The 16,075-nt window shown below is 35.6% G+C and overlaps 1 protein-coding gene across 19 annotated transcripts in view; it reads left to right on the forward strand.

The window, feature by feature from the left end:
• The window catches only part of LOC106870574 (uncharacterized), a 152,821-nt gene that overhangs the window by 77,147 nt on the left and 59,599 nt on the right, over positions 1–16,075 (forward strand). For all 19 annotated transcript variants that reach the window (XM_089355628.1, XM_089355621.1, XM_089355625.1 and 16 more), the window contains one exon: positions 11,892–12,521. In XM_089355628.1, coding sequence (XP_089211754.1) covers positions 11,892–12,521 — 630 coding nt within the window. The remainder of the gene's footprint in view (positions 1–11,891; positions 12,522–16,075) is intronic.

The following is a 16,075-nucleotide window of genomic DNA, read 5'->3' on the forward strand; positions in this document are numbered from 1 at the left end:
CCGTTTTCGTGCGGGTGACACGTAAAAGCACCCACTACACTCTCTGAGTGGTTGGCGTTAGGAAGGGCATCCAGCTGTAGAAACTCTGCCAAATTAGATTGGAGCCTGGTGTTGCCATCCGGTTTCACCAGTCCTCAGTCAAATCGTCCAACCCATGCTAGCATGGTAGGCGGACGTTAAACGATGATGATGATGATGATGATATATATATATATATATATATATATATATATATATATATATGTATGTATGTATATATGTATGTATGTATGTATGTATGTATGTATTATATAATTGTTAAAGAGGACAACAGATATTAAGGCAAGGCAAACATCTCAAGTGGAAACGACTTGAGATATTTGCCTTGCCTTAATGTCTGTTGTCTTCTTTAACAATTATATATCCGCTGTATTAACACACACACACATTGCATATTTGTTGAGAGGGAAGAGCCTATGCTCCTGATCATTGCAAACCCTCTAAAACTTGTGTCACTGATGTGATTTGTATTCAGTTTGAACATCTGTAAATTAAATTCCAGGGGATTCACATTTCGGTGATGAATTATTGGGCCACGGTGTTTGGTGAGGGGGTAGGGGAGTTTTGTAGGTGAAATGCAGTAACAGGGATGAGAAGAGGGAAAGCATGTGTTTTGGGTAAATTTGGGTGGAGTTGGTACAGAGTGAGTTAGTTCAGAAGAGCCTAGGCTATTGTTGTATGGAAAAGAATAGACAAGGAGATGATACAGCAGTTCTGTAGCTAAAAATTGTTGAGTTGTTGATTGGTAAATATTTGGTCATTCATCTGAATAACCTCATTTTGAATACCATCAAAGTTGTTTGTGTGCGTGTGTAGCAGTTGTAGGTGCAGTGTCCCATTGTGCATTTTATTTAGCCTTTTTCAAAGGTCATTACTTGTTTCTGGGCCTTGAAGGAAAAGGCTTGTTTTTAGGATGTGTTTTTAGTGGGTGCAAGACATTTTGGCACAGCTGTTTTGGCACAACCTATTTACCATTGCTGATTTAACATTGACTTCTTTGACATAAGTCATGTTTCTCTCTCTCTCCCTCTCTCTCTCTCTCTCTCTCTGTCTATCTATCTATCTATCTGTCTGTGTCTATTTATCTTTATGAGCATATTTCTTTTTTATGTGTTTGAAGTTAAGAGAAAGTGTTTATGTCAATTGTGTTCAATTAATAGATTGTAATCTCTCTCTCCCTCTCTCCCTTCCTATGACTTCTTGCTTTCTCTCTCTCTCTCTCTCTCTTTCTCTCTCTCTCTCTCTCCCTCTCTCTCTCTTTCTCTTTTTGTCTGTCTGTCTCTGCCCCTCTCTCTCTCTCTCTCTCTCTCTTTGTGTCGGCATATTTCTCTCTTATGTGAAAATGAGGAGAGGGGAAAGAGTTTATGTCAACCACATTCAATTAATAAATTGTAATGTCTCTCTCTCTCTCTCTCCCCCCTCTTTCCCCCCTCTCTCTCTGCCTATCTGTACCTGTATGTTTCTCTAGCATCAATCAGTCATGCCAAACTTTCACTGTCCAAACAGCTGTGCTCGTTCATCTCGCTCCAGTTTTTTGTTATGTCTGCAATCATCAGGGAAGATTATTGGACCCACTTTGAGAGTTTTGGTTTTGTCCAAGATCAGGAAAAGTTACGTCCAAGATTCTTTTCTTGATATAACCAATGATTGTATCATGCCATCTAAGTTGTTGGAATAAACCCATTAACATTCAGATTTTTCTGTCATATATAATCCTTATTTATTCGCATTGTTTTGAATCTCATAGATCCAAAATTTCGATAAAGTAAAATAACATTGTAGGGTAGGTGTGAGAGACCAAATCTAGTTATTTTGAACACAAAACAAATGGAGTATTTGGGCTGGATATGGCCGGTTTGAAAACTAAAAGATTAAATATTACAAAAGAAAATAACTTTAATAAACTATAATTATAATAATGAATTGAGTTCTTAGTAAACTTTCTGCTTTAATTTATTTACATCAAGCATAATAGTTTTTATAATTCAATTTGAATTCTCTTCAAATATCCTCTTCCATCTATATTAGAACTAGCTTTTGAACCCAGCGTTGCTTGTGTTTTCCGTGTTGAAGTTAAGCCCACCTCTGGCCTTGTATTGAAATCGTCTATGTTCCCCGTGCCAACTATTACCCATTAAGATGTTATATCTGGTTTGGTAGGCTGTTGCAGGATGAGTAGATGTGTGGCAGGCAGAGGGAAAATGGTCAGAGCAGGCAACGGAGGTTTGTTGATTGAGTGAAGTTTTTGCAGCCGACAACAATGTGTTCAATAGTGCAAAGAACACAAATGTAAAGAAGTATTTCCTTAGAGGCTATTCTATCGATTTTGTTGAAATTTTACATGTGAAAAATGCAAAATCTTCAGGAAAAATAACATCATTATGGGAATTTCCATTCAAATGCCCCGATTGAGCATTATCAAGTTTTTGAAAAATTCCAACCTTATTTGAACTTCAGGGCATGTGATCTACCTATGTGCCAAAAATCATTAAAATCAGTTGAATAATGTGGGAGGAGTTAGAGTAACCCCAAACACACAGACAGACAGACACCATTACACATTTATGTATATAGATTCCTCACACTAACATTTTGTTTGAAATCTTTGTTTTTTATATAATTTTAATTTATATATTGTTATAGAAGATTCTTTCTGTTAATGTCCCAGACCATTCTGATATATGTATTAATTCCTGTTTTTTTTTTGTTTTTTTGTCCACCTTAAATATTCTTCTTATTTGTAATGCAGTTGTTTCCTCCTCCAGTATTAGCTTTAATCTATTTCAATCTGTGTTGATGGTTGTTCAGTTGTTGTGTATAACATTGGTTGGTCCTTAGCTTCATTTCTTGTTCACCTGACTAACTCACCACTGATTCCTGCCTTAAACCTTCCTTTACTCTTGCCAATCATCTGTTACTTCATGTATTTCCTGTAGAAATGCTTGTTTTTTTTCATTTCCAATTTGTTTCTAGTTTTTCTTTTTTTTTATTGGTGTTCCATTGGTTTGAGTTCCTTCAATGTAAATGTAATGAGAAAGGTTTGCATACAAAATTTCATTGTCATCATCATCATCATCATCATAATCATAATCATCATTACCACCACCACCACCACCACCATCATCATCATTGTCATGTGTTCGAGAATTTGACAGGATCCAACAGGTCTGAAGACTGCATCATGCTCCGGTGCCTGTTTTTGGCATGGTTTATATGGCTGAAAGCTCTCCTTAATGGCAACCACTTTACAGCATGTAGCTGGGGTGGGGGTGGCATCAGCACTAGGTCACTGAGGTCACCATGCAGCCTGCGAGTCTAAGACCCGGAGAGCAGAAAGTGTGGATGGTTAGAGGTTGCGAGGGTGTATAAGAGAGAGATGGTTAGAGGTAGAGAATGAATGAAAGGGGGAATATTAGGAACAAGTGTAGGGGAGGTAGAGAAGAGGGAGGAATAGGTGAGAATTGTAGAAACTGTGGAGGGTTATGGGGTGGCCAATGAGAGAGGAGTTGGGGGAGGTAGGGTGAGGAGATGACTGAAGGAAAAGGAATGGGACGGCGAAGAACTGTAGAATGGCAATAATTAATAATTATTATTCTTTCAAATTTTTGCCACACAGGCAGATTGGGGGAGGGGATTAAGTCGATTACATTGACCCCAGTGCATAACTGGTACTTATTTAATCAACCCTGAAAGAATGAAAGGCAAAGTTGACCTCAGCGGAATTTGAACTCAGAACGTAAAGACAGGTGAAATACCACTAAGCATTTCACCTGGTGTGCTAACGATTTTGCCACCTCGCTACCTTAGCAATAATAATAATAATTCTTTCTACTATAGGCACACAGCCTGGATTTTGTGGCGAGGGGGACAATCGATCACATTGACCCCAATATTTAACTAGTACTTAATTTATTGACCCCGAAATGATGAAAGACAAAGTTGCCCTCAGTGGAATTTGAACTCAGAATGTAGTGGCAGACGAAATACTGCCGAGCATTTTGCCCAGCATGCTAACAATTCTGCCAGTTCTTTTCTACTCTAAGCACAAGGCCCGAATTTTTTTGGGGGGTGGGGGTGGGGGGTGGCAGTCGATTAGATCGACTCCAGTGCGCAACTGGTACTTAATTTATCGACCCCAAAAGAATAAAAGGCAAAGTTGACGTCGGTGGAATTTGAACTCAGAACATAGTGACGGGGCAAAATACTGCTAAGCATTTCGCCCGGCATACTAACGATTCAGCCAGCTCACCGTCTTATTAAATGATGATGATGATGATGATGATAATAATAAAATAATAATAATGATGATGATAATAATAGTAGTAGTTTTATTTCTTTATTGCCCACAGGGGGCTAAACATAGAGGAGACAAACAAGGACAGACAAGGGGATTAAGTCGATTACATCGACCCCAATGATTATTTAATCGACCCCGAAAGGATGAAAGGCAAAGTCAACCTTGGCGGAATAATAATAATAATAAAAATCGTAGTGTGGTCAGAGTAAGAAAGAGAGTGGATGGGTGAAAGGAGGAGAGGAAGATAACATGTGGTTGGGTAGGTTGTGAGAGTGTGGAGGGAAATGTAGGGAGTGGGAGAGATGTATGGTGGTGGAGGAGAGGTGATCACTGTGGATGGGGAGGAGAGTTTTACATTTTTCTTTTTAGCTTCTATGATTGTCTCAGTCATTTCACTGCTGCCATGCTGGAGCATCACCTTGAAGGATTTCAGTCAAATGAATTGACCCCAGTCATTTTTTTTTTTATGAACCGTTAAGTTACAGGGACATAAACAAACCAACACTGGTTTTCAAAGTAGTAGAGAATGAACACATACACAAAGACTGACACGCATAGATATATCAATACATACATACAAACACACACACACACACACAGAGTTTCCATCTGCCAAATCCATTTACAAAGCTTTGGTCAAACTAGAGCTATAGCAGGAAACAGTTACTCAAGGTGCTATGCTGTGTGTGTGTGTGTTTATTTATATATATATATGCATATGAGTATGTATGTATATATATGTTTATGTATATGTATATGTATATCATCATCATCATATATATATATATATGTGTGTGTGTGTATATATATATATATATATATATATATATATATATATATATATATACACACACACACATATACATACATACATGTGGTTGGTAAGCAAGCTACTTACCACACAGCCACTCCTGCGCCTATATATATATATATATATATATATATACATACATACATACACACACACACATATATATAATATATACATATACACATATACACATACGAGGGGTTGCTGAAAAGTTCCAAACATGACATCCCTCAACAGAAGATAGATTGGTATATAAAACTGCTTTCTTCAGTTAATGGGTTATGAAATCTTGAATGGATGTATCTGATTTCCACAATAAAAGAGTTAATATTTAGAGAAAATTTATCATTGTAAAGTGAGTCAAAAGTTGAGAATTACATTGAGGAGAGTAATAAGTAAATTGATGCTGGTGTAGCTGTGAGGTAAGATATTTATTTCTCAGCCACCTGGTTCTGGGTTCAGTCTCTCTGCGTGACACCTTGGGCAAGTGTCATTTTCTATGTGAGTGGATTTGCTAGATGGAATCTGAAAGAAGCTATTATGTGTGTGTGCGTGTGTGTGTGTGCGTGCGTGTGTGTGTGTGTGTGTGTGTGTGTGTGTGTGTGCACCAGTATTGATGTGTTTACATCCTGTAACTTAGAAATTTGGCAAATGTGACCAGTAGAACAAGTACCAGGCTTTAGAAAAAAAGTTTTGGGTGATTCATTTGACAAAAACTTCTTCAAAGTAGTACCCCAGCATGGCCACAGTCTAGTGACTGAAACAAGTAAAAGATAAAAGAAATAATTATTTGAAGTTTTTTCTTAGTTTTACAGTTATAATATTCCCCCAACCTTAGTGTTCCAGCAATGATGTGGCCATTAATTACATTTCATTACATATCATTAAAATTAATAAAATAACAAGAAAAAAATCATAATCTTCAATAAATTAATCCATTTAATCTAAAGCCAGGGATTTTTTAAATTGATGATTTAAAAAAAGAAATTTTATTTAGTTATTGGCTGATTGATTTCTAATATGAAAATGTGTTAATTTTTGCATGATATTATGTTAACTATGATTTTAGAAAATGGAATTTGGTTTTGGAATGATATTGGCTTTTATCTAATCAAGCATGTTAATTTATCAATCTTTCTCTCTCAAATTATTAGTTTACAAGTTAGTAGTAAAAACTCCTGGGAATTCCAGTAATATACAGTGTTCTCATATCATCTTCATTCTTATCATTTTTTTTTTTTTAATAGTTTGGTCTGGAGGAAGGAACTGTGTCCAAGGTCTTCACATTTCCCCCAAAAGACCTGCCAAATAGGCATTGCTTACTGAATCCTCAGTTTGCGTAGTGATTATTATTAGTTTTTAATTTTTTGTCTTTAGATCAACAAATCTCATTAAAATATACGATCTGGCTTTTTGGAATTTTATTGCTTTTAAATTGAATTGCGAAACGTTTGATGAAGCTATTGAATGGATAAATTCTGCTAATGCAACATTTATTGCCTCTAGACTGTTTTAAGATTTTGGTGTTTAATCATTCAATTTTTTCTGTGATTTTTCTCAAAATATACTTTGTGATAAAACAGTAAATTTAAATTTATGGAACACAAATCTTAATCTTGGAAAGTTACCATTTTTTTTTTTTTTCTTTTGCTATAGAATTAAAACCAATATCTTCAGCTGTTTAGTGTTAGAGTTGTGAGGTTTGATTGAAACTGACGTTTTTGACTTTGATTGAATATTAATCACTGTAGAGTTAGATTTAGAGGAGACAGAGATCAATAGATTGGGAGAATTGATTGAGCAACTGACAAATGCTATATAGTGTTTAGTTAGTTGTCCCACTACATTCAGAGTTCAAATCCTGCCAAGGTCGACTTTGCCTTTCATCCTTTTCAGTTTAATAAAATAAAAGTTCCAATCTAATACTGGGGTCAATGTAATCAAGCACCCCCCACCCCCACCCCCCACCCTCGCTACCAAAATAATTGGGTCTAATCCTTACATTAGAATCTGTGAGGATGACATTTCTTTTGGGTCTTTACGTTCTGAGGTCACATATGCCTTTTATCCTCCTGGGGTTGATAAAATAAAGTACCAGTCAAGTACTGGGGTCGATGTAACCAACAAACCTCCTTCTCCCCCTCATCTTAAAATTGCTGGACTTTTGCCAAAATTTGAAATAATTATGATTATCAAAGATGATTTCAAATCCCATCGAGGTTAACATTGCCATTTATCCTTTTGGAATCAATAAAATATATTATCAATCACGTTCTGGAATCGATATAATCGACTAAACACTGCCCTCAAAATTCCAAGCTTTGTACCTTTAACTAGAAACCGTATTGTGATCCAAGATAAAAGTTTTATATCAAGTTTGTTGAAATTGTCTCCCTTAGATTGTATATCGTCTGAACTGTTCTCCTCCCCCTTCCTCCCTTAAATCAGTGATTGTAAACATGTTGTTTCTCCTTGTTTCGTTTAGTTATTGTTTCTTTTTTTTTTTTTGTTCTTGTTTAAATGTAAATAATATTGACTTCTTAGTTTGTTGTAAACAATACAAGTGAACTGATAATTACCAATTGTTTGTTTACAGTGTTCCTGTATATTAACAGCATCATTATAATTGTCATTGGTTAATGCATTGTATGTTTCCTAAACAGTATATCCACTAAAAATGTTTGTTTTTCCTTTTCTAAATTTTCCTTCTTGTTGTTGTTGTTGTTGTTGTTTATGATAATGATGATGATGATGGTGATGGTGATGATGATGTTATGTTAGTTACTTATTTCTGCTTCTGCAGTGTTTGTTCCCTAACTTCAACTTTCAGAAATCTTATACTAAAATACAGATCTCATGAGAAAAATTGATATGTATTAAGCGTTGCCTTCATTGAATTCTGACATTGTGTGTGTGTGTGTGCGTGTGAGCGTGTGTGCGTGCGTGCGTGTGTACATATGTATGTATTTTTTAAAATTTGCAAAACAAGATGGAAGGAACAGGTTTTGATCACTAAACACAACAATTGTTTCTGTGCATTGGTAACAGCAGTTAGTTGCTGAACTTTCCATATCATACTATTAAATAAACGTTCTGTAAAACATATGATTCAGCAGCTCTGTACCAGCACATCATCAGGTGTGTGTGTGTGTATTTATATATATATACAGGGTGCAATGGGTAAACTGTCACCATTTTAGATTTTTAATTTCGTGCATGTACATTGTTTGTTTTTGATTTTGTTGACTACAAACTATAGTAGGGTCAGTTGGGCACCATCTGTGAGAAAAACAGCACCATGATACAATTCACTCTGACAGAAATTTGGAAACAGTATGCTGTAATGCTTGGCATTTGCACCGGAACCTTCAATACAAACATTTCAGAGTGTTTGGGTGTCAATCTGAGGACATGTATGAAGAATGATGAAAATCAAACATCTAGTCAGCTTCATGGTGTTTGGAGTGATCACTAGTGATGGCAATGTTATGCCTCCGTTCATCTTTCCACACAGCCTCAGACTCAACACGGAGGCCTACATCAAGTGCCTGGAGGAGGTGGTGCTGCCCTGGGTCAAGAGGGTGGCTGCTGGAAGACCCTATGTCTGGCAACAGGACTCTGCACCATGCCACACAAGCAGAACCCAGTCATGGCTGTCAGACAATTTCTGAAACCACAAACTCCCCAGACTGCAATCCCCTTCATTATTATGTGTACGGCGCAGTTCAGTGAGAGACCAACAAAACTTGTAACACCAAAGATGAACTGATGGCAAGGATTATGGCAACATTCACCAACTTCAACAAAGAGATTGTCCAGAAGACTTGCAGGAGATTCTGAAGTCGTCTGGAGGCCATGGTTGAAGCCAATGGCGATTTTATTGAATAAATTTACTCTTTAGTATTTGAAGATATTTTTATGTAATTTTGGTAAATATATCTGTTAAAATGAGATATCAGTGTTATTTTCATTTTTGCATAATTTAGACGACAGTTTATTCACTGCACCCTGGATATATTAATGCACATATGTATGTGTATATAAATTATATTTGTTATTGGTTTGATATAATAATTGTTGTTTTTTTTTTATTTTGCGAATTCTATTGAAATTAATCATTTTAGCACTGTTTTAACAATTGATAAAATTCAGGTTGTAAAAAAATATATTATGAAATATAAAAGCATAAATATATAATGAAATTTGGAAGTTTCCTTATTTTTACCTGAAGCCATCCAATCCATGCCAGCATGGAAAGCAGATGTTAAAAATGATGACGAAAGTTTCTGATGTATTAAATGAAGTATTTTAACATAACTACAAGATGATGGCTACGGATCATTTTACATTATAAAAATCCCTCCACATTTAAAGGACAAATATATTTGTAATTTCTATACCCCCCCCCCCCCCAAAAAAAAGAAATTATTCTTGACCACAGAAAATTATCATAATTTAGTGGGGTTTTTTCCCAAGATCTTATTTTCAATAATGGTTTCTAAATATGTTGACTAACAAAACCTAATTCCTTGTTCTGACTTGTAACTAATTACATTTAAACGTTTATATATTAAAATAGCTATCTACTTATCATACTTGATGTATGTACACCATTGATAGGCCAGTTACTACAGTATTCATCCTGGGATAACATCTCTTATAGATGTGCTATGTTAAAAATGCAATGAATATTGGAGGGGGTTAATAAAGACCAGCAACAATGTCAGATGCATTTGGGGGTTTTTTTTTGAAGGGAGATGCTTTTTCAAAGATGTACCGGCAACCACATGTTACAATATTTATTATTTTTAACACAACACATCCATACGAGATATCTCAGGATAAATACTACAGTAACTGGCCTATCGAAGGTGTATATACATCAAGTGCAGTACATAGATAGTTATTTTAATTCATTACTGACTCATTTGCATCCATGCAGATTTATATATTGTTTCCACATTTTGGTAAGCTGATTAGTATTTTATTTCTATATTTTATATTTCGTTACAGAAATCGAAAATTAAAAATCAAATCACAATCAAAAATGGAAATGGTAGTTGTGGCCGATGCCAGTGCTGCCTGACTGCCTCTCGTGCCGGTGACACGCAATAAGCACCATTCATGCGTGGGTCGTTGCCAGTGCCACTTGACTGGTCCCCTGTGCCAGTTGTTGCATGTAAAAAGCACCATCTGAACGTGGCCGATACCAGTGCCACTTGATTGGTTCCCATGCTGGTGGCATGTAAAAATCACCCACTACACTCTCAGAGTGGTTGGATTTAGGAAGGGCATCCAGCTGTAGAAACATTGCCAGATTAGATTGCAGCCTGGTGCAGCCTCCTGGCTTGCAAGTCTCCAGTCAACCCCTCCAACCCATGCCAGCATGGAAAACGGACGTTAAATGATGATGATGATGGAGTATATTCAATTCATTCATCCACTTTTGACAATTTTACACATCATTAATCATTACACAACTTTAAATGAATTAATAAAAGAGCTTCTATGTGACTGCTCAAACTTGCTAGATATAGCAGCCTAATTTCCCTCAAATCACGTCCTGTTATCTTAAAAAATGTAAGGGGACATTGAATAATCTAGTTACATTAGGCATACATGTATGTCTAAATAAAAGAAGAGGAGGCCAAAACTGGAAACCCTTTGATTGAAAATCTGTTCAATCAGGGCTAAGTTGTGGAGCTAACCCTCTCATTAGGGAACTGGAAAGTTGAACCAGCTGTTTTTTTTTTTTATTGTATAAAATTCAGTGCCTCAAATTTCTTAGTTCAAACGTTGAACATAGTCACACTTTGTCTTTCAACATTTTGTTATCATCATCATCATCATCATCATCATCATCATCATTATCATCATCATCATCAACATCATCATCATCATCATCATCATCGTTTAACATCCGTTTTCCATGCTAGCATGGGTTGGGCGATTTGACTGAGGTCTGGCGAACCAGATGGCTACACCAGGCTCCAATCTGATCTGGCAGAGTTTCTACAGCTGGATGCCCTTCCTAACACCAACCACTCCGAGAGTGTAGTGGGTGCTTTTATGTGCCACCAGCACGAGGGCCAGTCACGCGGTACTGGCAACAGCCACGCTCAAAATGGTGTATTTTACGTGCCACCTGCACAGGAACCAGTCCAGTGGCATTGGCAATGATCTCACTCGAATTTCTTTTCAGTGTTAGTTAAATAAATTAACCATAACTTCAATCAAATTGCTAATGCAGTGACAACCTTTACTCATTCTACAACCCAAAATACTGGAATGCCCTCACTTGGTTTATACACCAAGACATCACACCAAATACCTTTTATTCTGACATGCTCACTCATTTTTCTTTAAAAAAAACAATGTCTATGCTTTGATTTATATTGCATCTTAATCTGCTACATTTATAACTAAACACTCATAGTTTTATACATGTTATTGATTTATTCTCTCAAATTGATATTATTGATTGCACAAGATGTTTCCTTAGAAAGTTGGTCAAATACAATCACCATCCCTCATAGAGAACTACTTTTATATCATTAAATTTATTTAATTTTACTTCATTTCATTGATTTATTTATTCCTTTTAAGCTTATTTTAAAGTTAGGTCCTGAAAAAGTTGAAGTTTTTTTCTTTATATTTTTTTTACCTGATTATTCATGTTTGTTTTTGTTTTTGTGTTTTATTTGACTTTCCTCAGTACTGTATTTCAACCGTTGCTTCTTTCAGTGGTAATGTGGTGGCTGTTTCACTCAGCGAAGATGAAGAAGATGAAGATGATGACCTTTATGACAGTGAGACTCTGAAGCCAGGCATGAGCCAGCAGTATTGTTTTAGTACTGCATCTGCTTCTATGACTCTACCTGTAAAACATTCTAGCCAAACTTCTTTAAATAATGGTTGTGACACTAATTTACTAAAAAATGAACATTCCCTGTTGCCAATGAATAATGGAGGTCCCCCCTCTTCATTGTCTCGGACAACAATCCCTTCCCCAAATAATCATTCTGAAACATCATCAACTCTAAATCATTCACCAATTGGCCATAGAACATTAACATCACCAGACACACACAACACAATATCTTCATCAAAGAAAAATAATTCATTATCATTTCCAATACGGAAAAGCTATAGTTTTTCACCAAATGGACATCGTTCTATATATTCTACCGCAGCTTTTCAAACATTGCCTGTACCGTCGGATTTTGGCTATCATTCATCACAAGATACATTTGGAACTTTAACATCTTCTGTGAGTGTAGGAACACTCACTTCACCCATCAGTTATGCAAATTTATCCAAAATATTTGAAAATTCCTCAACTCATTCATTAAAGCAAACAGATGGCACTTGCAGGTTAGTTGTTTCCAATTTATTTCAATTTTTCACGTTTTCACACTTGATTCATTTTCTAATTGAAGTTGGTACAAAAAATAGAGAATTTTAATGAGGCACATTTAGCACATCTTCTTCATATCTAGCATATTTGTAATCTTTAATGACCCTTGAAGTCATTAAACCAATTTGCACCCAGTATTGACAGTTTTTTTTCTGTTCTTTATGAAAATTAGTCAATATATATATATACATTGATTACATATTTCCACATTGTTTTAAATATTATTTAGGAAACAAAAATAACAGTTTATTGTGTAAAGATATGATTAAGATGAACTGAAAGAAGACTTTCTTCTTTAATTAAATGAAGTAAATTAAAATGAAAAAGGAAAAAGTTTGTAAATACTTACAATTTAAAATATTTTACAGACAATATTTTTATTACGTTTAGGCGGTGAGCTGGCAGAAACGTTAGCATGCTGGGCGAAATGCTTAGTGGTATTTCATCTATTGTTATGTTCTGAGTTCGAATTCCGCTGAAGTCGACTTTGCCTTTCATCCTTTCAGGGTCGATTAAATAAGTACCAGTTATGCACTGGGGTTGATGTAATCGACTTAATCCCCTTTTCTGTCCTTGTTTGTCCCCTCTATGTTAATCCTCCTGTGAGCAATAAAGAAATGAATATTTTTATTATGTTATACTAAAAAACAAAACAAAAAATTGTGAAGTTACATGGCCCAGTGATTAGGATGTTGCACTCATGAAAGTTAGATTATGAGTTCAATTCCTGGAGCAGGTGTTATGTTGTGTTCTTGAGCAAAACACTTCATTTCACATTGCTCTGCAGGTGGGAGAGTGGTAGAATTGTTGGCACATTGGCAGGGATGCTTTATTGCATATCTTCTGGCTCCCTACTTTCTGAGTTCAAATCTCACCTGCCTGCAGATGGCAATGGGAAACCACTCTAATATTCATCCCAAGCTTAGTCATGGTTGCCAAAGGTCTAGTAATCTACTCAATGGTAGCAGAGGAGGAGAGTATGTGTTGGAGAGGGTTCACAGGCATAGAACCTACCCAAGGGCAGATCACTGCTAGACTGGACTATAAAGTGATCTAATCATAGATTTTCTTAAGAAAGAGTTAACGTCATTTCAGGTAAAAATTAGTTATGTTGTGAAAATCTGGTATCTATTGATAAGATGTTACTTTATAGTTATATAGCAATATCTTGTATTTCATTAAAATTTTAGTTCCCTGTTTGTAAGACAGTTGGAATTTATTCATATTTATACATTTCAGTATTCATATCTTTGTATTTATCTACTACATATGTGGGAAATTCTGTCTGTGGGTGTGTTTGTGGAGTTGTTAGCTAACTCCTCCTACATCGTTTTATCAATTTTGATGAAACTTGACACGTGAGTAGAACTCATGTCTGGAAACCTCGTGGCATACTCAAATTGTTGAAAAAAAATCGATAATAGGGCCCCTGAACGGGATCCTTATATACATCTAATATATTACATTTTAACAGCCAAGGGAAATAACCCATTCGCCCAGATTTTAACAGTCAAGGGACATAACTCATTCATTTTCCTAAATTATTTGGTATAAATCAAATTGAGTTTGCTTATTTTTTAGTATTTGAACTGTTAGAGATATTTTCGCAATTTATCCACTACAACCATTAAACAAGTAAATAGTATTTTCCTAAACAATAGATTCACTTATTTCGGTTGGTGACTTATTCACAAATATACCAACACTAGTGCCACTGAGGGTAATATGCAAATATGTATTTTTGTAATACAGTTATATATTTAAGAGATGAGGAATTATGTACATTATTTACATTGGACGTATATTTGTCCTCATCTTGTTTGTTATTAACACAATGTTTCAGCTGATGTATTCTCCAGCCTTTACCAGGTGTCTTGGGGAAATTTCGAACCTGGGTCCTCATTCCTGAGGTATCTTTTGATATTATCATAATTATTATTATTATTCAGGTCACTGCTTGGAATCGAACTCAGAATTTGGGGGTTAGTAGCCCGCGCTCTTAACCACTATGCCATATGCCCATGGGCAATTATGGAGTGAATTTTAGGGCTTATAAATCTAATATTCTCCTATCCTTCCTTAATACCGGTTCCCATATGCTGTTCATATCTGCACTCAGTCTGCTTAGGAGGTTGTTATGTCCTAGCATATGTGCTGCTTCTTTTAGTTTTCCTATTTTCCATTGGTGTTCTCTGTCTATTATTTTAACTTCATCCCACAGGGGGAGGTGTCTCGATTTTTCCATACATGATCAGCTATACCCGATTTATCAATTACTCCTTGTGTCACAGCTTTGCAATGTTCGTCTACTCTTATTTTATAAGCCCTAAAATTCACTTCATAATTGCCCACAGGCATATCACATAGTGGTTAAGAGCACGGGCTACTAACCCCAAGATTCTAAGTTCGATTCCAAGCAGTAACAACAACAACAGGTTCGAAATTTCCCCAAGACACCTGATGAAGGCTGGAGGGTATATCAGCCGAAATGTTAACAACAAACAAGATGAGGACAAATATCCGTCAAATGTAAATAATGTAAATATGTATTCTTGTATTTCCTCATGTTTCTGTCATTGTTCTACAGACAGCCAAGACAATAGGATATTAACGATCAATGAAATTCCTAGATTAATTTTATTTTTATTTTCTATACATCTAAGAAAGTGGACATTTTGCTCTCAAAGCATCAAAAATTGTTTAGAGACTTAAAGTTTAACTTCACTTGATCTCCAGTTAATATATCATTTCATAATGTTATCTATAATCTAGGGCTAATCTCTTTACTCCTCTGTTTAATTTAATATTAATGTTTTATATTCTGTGTGTGAGCTTAGACAACTACAATTTTATCATAATGTTCATAGAATTTCTTCTACATATGACATATTTCTCATAGGGCATGTTATTTAAAGAGAGTTCCTACCATATTTTTAGCTTGATGTTAGCTGTGGACCATGTATGTCAACTATCCCATCTATCCAGCCTCTAAAATAAACTGATTTTAAGATACATATTTTTAATCTTGTTCACACAGCTGGACAGGTCTGCCATTTATTGAATGACACATTACCAGTTTTTAATATTTCAGTTTAGTGAGCAGGAGATGTGTGCAGATAAAAAATTTCTTGGGAAGAAACATGAAACTACGTCTTATGTAAAATTTAGACGATGAGATTGAATAAAAGACAAAGATTATAACAACATTAGAAAATAAGTGGATTGAGAAGCAGTGGATAGAATGATAGGACAAATTTTAATTATCTCTATTTTTATCTGATAACATCTATGACAGTGTATTCCAAGCTAAAAGGTGGCAAGCTGGTAGGAATGTTAGCACGCCGGGCAAAATGCTTAGTGGTATTTCGTCAGTCTTTACATTCTGAGTTCAAATTCCACCGAGATCGACTTCTGATATATCCTCCAGCCTTCACCAGGTGTCTTGGGGAAATTTAAAACCTTGGTTTTCATTCCTAAGGTATTTTTTGATTTTATTATTAATATCATTATT

This window comes from Octopus bimaculoides, chromosome 7, assembly GCF_046866305.1.
Source record: "Octopus bimaculoides isolate indiv1 chromosome 7, ASM4686630v1, whole genome shotgun sequence".
In the NCBI taxonomy this organism is placed as follows: domain Eukaryota; kingdom Metazoa; phylum Mollusca; class Cephalopoda; order Octopoda; family Octopodidae; genus Octopus; species Octopus bimaculoides.